At 34.2% G+C, this 4,876-nt stretch overlaps 1 protein-coding gene across 1 annotated transcript; it reads right to left on the bottom strand.

Annotated features, from left to right (window-relative positions):
* Positions 1-2,993: 2,993 nt before the first annotated feature.
* On the bottom strand, positions 2,994-4,802 carry LOC129799306 (neurofilament heavy polypeptide-like). The gene is made up of 3 exons (XM_055843059.1): positions 4,593-4,802; positions 4,354-4,530; positions 2,994-4,296 (listed from the first exon to the last, which is right to left on the bottom strand). The coding sequence occupies exons 2-3, from the start codon at positions 4,526-4,528 to the stop codon at positions 3,539-3,541; spliced, it is 933 nt and encodes a 310-aa protein (XP_055699034.1). The 5' UTR covers positions 4,529-4,530; positions 4,593-4,802; the 3' UTR covers positions 2,994-3,538.
* Between the last annotated feature and the right edge of the window lie 74 nt (positions 4,803-4,876).

The following is a 4,876-nucleotide window of genomic DNA, read 5'->3' as shown; positions in this document are numbered from 1 at the left end:
AAATTGAATTTAGCAACAAAAAAAAACCTATCAATAAATCACACTTTGATAGCGAATAATTTAAGGATTTTTTTAGTTATCGCGCACATTCTTTTCGACACACAACACCACGAATAGAATTTAAAATATTTGTCCATCAGTAAAATATTAAATAGAAAAATATACTCGTAGAGAATAATATCCAAAAATTAATTACTTAATTAACACACTTCTTTAAATTAGCCACCAAATCCAAACTCACACACGGTCACGATCTCAAATTTTGTCAAATCAAATTATTGCTTTAGCGTTAAATTGTGTCGTTTTTGACAAAAATGCTCTTTTATATGTTCTACAAATACAACAAGTTTTTCCTCTCTCACTCAGAGACTCTCTGCAATTTAAGCACGTGATAATGGGAGTTTCGTAACTGATCAATTTCACTCAAATGATCTTGAATTTTTCACTAATGTAACGAACAGAAGAAAAATTCTGAGTCAATTCCAAAAATAATTGTACATCGATTAGGAAGTAGAAATCTTTTGGAAATTTTTAATTCACCTGAAGCATATGCTTTATGTACCAAATGCAATTTTAGCGCCACGAAAATTAATTTATTAAGCTACTTTTTTTGTAAAGACTCACAAGGCACAAAGGAAATTATTTGGAATAGAACAAATTAAATAAAAATGTACGGGGAAGTGGGGCGCCTTTAAAATTGGGACTTTTTCCCTATTTTTAAATAAAATTGAGCCTAGCGTGATATAATTTAGCTTCACAAACAGATTGAGAAACTAAATTACGTTATAATACAGCTCAGTTCCATTTAAATAGGAGAAATATCCCAATTTCAAAGCTGCCCCACATTCAAAGGTGCCCCACTTCCCTCTATTTAGGACAGTTAAAGATACCATCTTTTTATAGATTAGGAGGACTTTAGACTGATAATTTGCTTTATCAAACGAATTCGTTCCATTATAACATGGAAAGTGTCTCAAATTAGCTAAACAGTGGAACTTGAGAATCTGATGGTGCATCTTAAAAATCAACTTCAATAACAAAAGAGATGGCAAAGCGTCCCAGCTTTGCGGAATGCTCGAACTCACGAGATAGAGCTCACCGTGAATTAGCTTTTTGCATAATCTTTTGGAATCACTGATCTACTAGATAGAGATCAAATTGATTCATAAATCACAAAAGCATTTCAAAATCAAAAAATCGGTACTTAACCGATTCATTACCGATGAAGACCGATGCAGCCGGGTTCTAAATTTGCAATACTTTTCTAAAAAATCCAAATATAACCAAAAAGAAAAATGAGCCTTCCAAAGTATTTGACCTTTGACCTTCAGTAATTCAAAATAGCCAATTTTCCGGTCATAGGTATGTTTGGCCGAAATGTTCGCCAGGTCCAGCTCTAAAACATATCCAAAAATCATTGAAAAAGCTTAAGCCATTTTTTTGCAAAATTGTAAAAACCTCTTTTTTATTTTTGAGGGATAGGGAACGTACGAAAATGCAGGGGGGAAAAGTAAAGAGGTTGGGTACGAAATAATGTCATTTGAGGAGGGGTCATTGAAGACCGGAAGTCGATATCTCTTACCGTTTAAGCTCCAGAACAGTGAGAAGTTGAAAAAAAGTCGATTATATAACTGCTCTCTCTTTGAGTTCGAGCAGTAAAAAGTTTAACGATCCAATACATCTGAAATGAACTGCTAACGAATTCGAGCGTTCTGTTTTCTACTAAATTCTATTCAACTTTGTATTTTTCAAGTTTACCGATTCACAACCGATTTTATCTGATCACATAAAAGATTACTCAATATTACATAGAAAAATATATAATTTTAATCATTTTTAAATGGTTCAGAATTGTCAGTAATTTCAAAACTTATTCAACGAATCCAAATTAGTCACAATCAGTTGAGAAATGTACTCTTATAAAGTTGTGTAATCTTTAATCTTGGAAATCCCCAACAAGAAGTTGTTTAAGGCTTCTTCTTTAAACGAAAAGTTAACCTATCCTAAAACCCGTAAACTTCAAGCCATATAATTTATGGTAGTCAGGAAAATAATTTTTTTCCTAACAATAATCAATAAAAAAGTATTGAAAAAATATATTAACATACTTTCAATTCTAGAAAAACTGTGTCGTTATTGTACCGATTCATTACCAATTGGGACCAATGCAGTCGGTTTTGGCATTTTGAGACCTAAATCCAAAGTTGATCAAATCGGTTATTAAGGGGTAGCAAAACGGGCTAGGCTTTGCGAAGTGCTGAAAATAACGAATTTAGAATAACAAATTCTAGCGAAAATGCTAGAATTTTTGGGTGCATATCTTTATTAATATCGATTTAAATTGTTTCATAATTCTTCAAAAAACTATCTCAAAATTGAAAATTTATCAAGAATGGGATAATTTTATTTTTTTGACTTCTGACCTTGATTATTTCAAGATAGAATTTTTTCGGTGAAATGTGTCTAAGGACGAAATGTTTAGCTGAACTAACAACAAAACATCCGAAAATTAACGAAATCGCCTAATCTGATTTTGATAAAAATTCAAAAAACCTCATTTTGACGTATTTGAGGGGGATAGGGGGCAAATTACTGGAAGAGTTATTGAAATTTACTAAAAATCCCGCTTCTTATACATCGATTGGAGATAAGCCGTAGGCGGAATATCAGATCTGAAACGCCATTTAGGTTCAAAATTTGCTTCCCATTCGAATTTAGTTCATCAATTTTGGATAATGGAATGACATCTATTATGAGACCAAAGTTGATAAATTTTAAATTCTGAATGAAAGTATTGATCAATTTCAATAAATGCTCTAAACGATTTCAACGCACCTTGCGGCACGCAAATGTACCTTGAATGATCAGAAAATTTGTCTTACCTCAGATTTGTTTCTGCATTGATTTTAATTGGACAAAAGTCAAATTATTGTATGTTAAATGGAGAAAAAAATAACTTTTCAAGTAAACATTATTTTCCCCTTTTCTTTCACTTAGTAAAAGATTTTATTAATAAGGAATCTTTTTGTAATGATTATTTCACATTAAAATTTTACTACATTTCTTAGGTTTCAAATCCACAATAACACATTTGCACTTGGAATAGTTTTGAATGGAATGTAGGATGCAAGAATTCTGGAAATTTTCTTTTTTTAAACCCTTTCCCTAAAAAGTATTTTTGAACAGATTTCTTTTAAATTAACGACAATAATATCTTTTCAGGCAAGAAATCAAAGGAATAAATATGAAATTTGTTTAGCATAATTAGATAATAAGAACCTCATTAGATTTTCTTCGGAGGAAACATAAACCAAGGGAAAAAACATAAATCAAAAAGCTATAAACTGAAATTAGTATTTTTTTTCCTTCTTCTTTCAAACGCCACGGGCGTTTCTCTTCAAACTGATTTATGTGAGATGATAGTAAAGTTACTAAACGCGGTAGGAATACCAAGAAGTTTTTGAGAGCTGATTCTTGAGTGATTTTTTGGGCAGGAAATAAAGAGAGTGGAGGAGGAAAATTGGTACTCACTAAGCGCCTATTTTGAATGAGCTTTTCGGTGATAGATGAGGATCCTCTTGTCCTTGAAGATCTTCTGGCACAAGTCACACGAGAGGTAGATCTCCTTGATCTTCTGCTCATTGGAAGATGTATTTAGGCGGAGACTTCGACGAGTTTCCACGAGAGTTTCTTGAAAATCTTCCGGAGATTTTTGAATTTCTGGTGTCTTGAAAGAATCTTCTTTCTTCTTCTGCTTCTTTGGCATCTTCTTCTTAATCTTCTCAACAATTTTGTTCTCTTTTCCCTCTTCCTCATCTGTCTTCTGCAGCTGAGGACTTTCCTCCTCAGCTGGGAAGAGTTGCTTCCTGGCCCTGTTAATGTCAATCTTCTTCTTGGGAGTCCCTGGGTCTTCATCCTCAATTCTAAACACTAATTTCTGCTTTCTCTCCCTCAATTTAGGCTTTCTTGGGAATAACGTTGGAAGAGATATCACAGCCTTTGCCAATTCGGCAAATTCATCCTCAAGAATCTTCTCCGGAACTTTTTCCTGGACAATTTTTGCCACAGTTTGCAACGGACGCATCGTAATTATGGGCTTAGGGAAAGCATAATTGTGCTCTTTCCCTGGATTCTCAATCACAGAGACTTCAGAAGCCTCAACAGGCTTTTCTTTCTCCGAAATACTCGGAATAGTCACGTAAATGGGACTTTGAGCCTCATCGGACTTGTCTAAAGTCGCTTCTGGGGGATTTTTAGGTCCCTCAAGAGTTGGCTCTGGCAAATTGTCCAGAAAATCTGGCAGAAAACACCTAAATAAGGGCAGGAAATGGGAAAAAAACATGCAGCACTTACCGAAATCCGAAGCCTGGATATTAATTTCCTGCATTGGAAAATCATCCAAAACCATTGAATCTTCCACGGTTTCCACGGCATTTCCCTGATCAATAAACACCTCCATGGACATGACATCTAGAGGTTCCAGGAATGCTTTTTGGGGAAATGCATCCCGAAATGCCGGCAGAGGCATCCCTAAACAAGAATTGCACAATTTTTTCCCCCGAAAAAAAATCCTCCATTTTGATTTTTTTTACCTCCAATAAATTTTTCACAAATTTTTAGCCCTTTTCACCTTTTTCACGGAATAAAAAACACAGAATTCTTCTAAATTCCCATAAAACACTTCACCTTAAAGCTATTTCACTCCTTTTTCTTAGCTTTCTTTTGCTCAAAATTAGAAGAAAATCACCTTTTTCACTCGGAATGAACAAGAAAAGGACATGCAACGATTTTGTTTTCAATACAACTTCCGCTTGCTGCAAGCGCCATCTAGCGCGTGCAATTCTACGAATTCTACAGTTGAGACACATTTCGGAGG

Source organism: Phlebotomus papatasi, chromosome 1 (assembly GCF_024763615.1).
Source record: "Phlebotomus papatasi isolate M1 chromosome 1, Ppap_2.1, whole genome shotgun sequence".
In the NCBI taxonomy this organism is placed as follows: Eukaryota; Metazoa; Arthropoda; class Insecta; order Diptera; family Psychodidae; genus Phlebotomus; species Phlebotomus papatasi.
Note: the sequence above shows the minus strand (reverse complement) of the source record. Positions and strands in the feature narration are given on the sequence as shown.

Excerpts from the sequence above, each read along its gene's own strand:
- LOC129799306 (XM_055843059.1), bottom strand. The coding sequence starts at position 4,528 with ATGCCTCTGCCGGCATTTCGGGATGCATTTCCCCAAAAAGCATTCCTG. Across the intron at positions 4,297-4,353 it reads TATCCAGGCTTCGGATTTCG|ATTTTCTGGACAATTTGCCA; the intron begins GTAAGTGCTGCA and ends GTTTTCTGCCAG.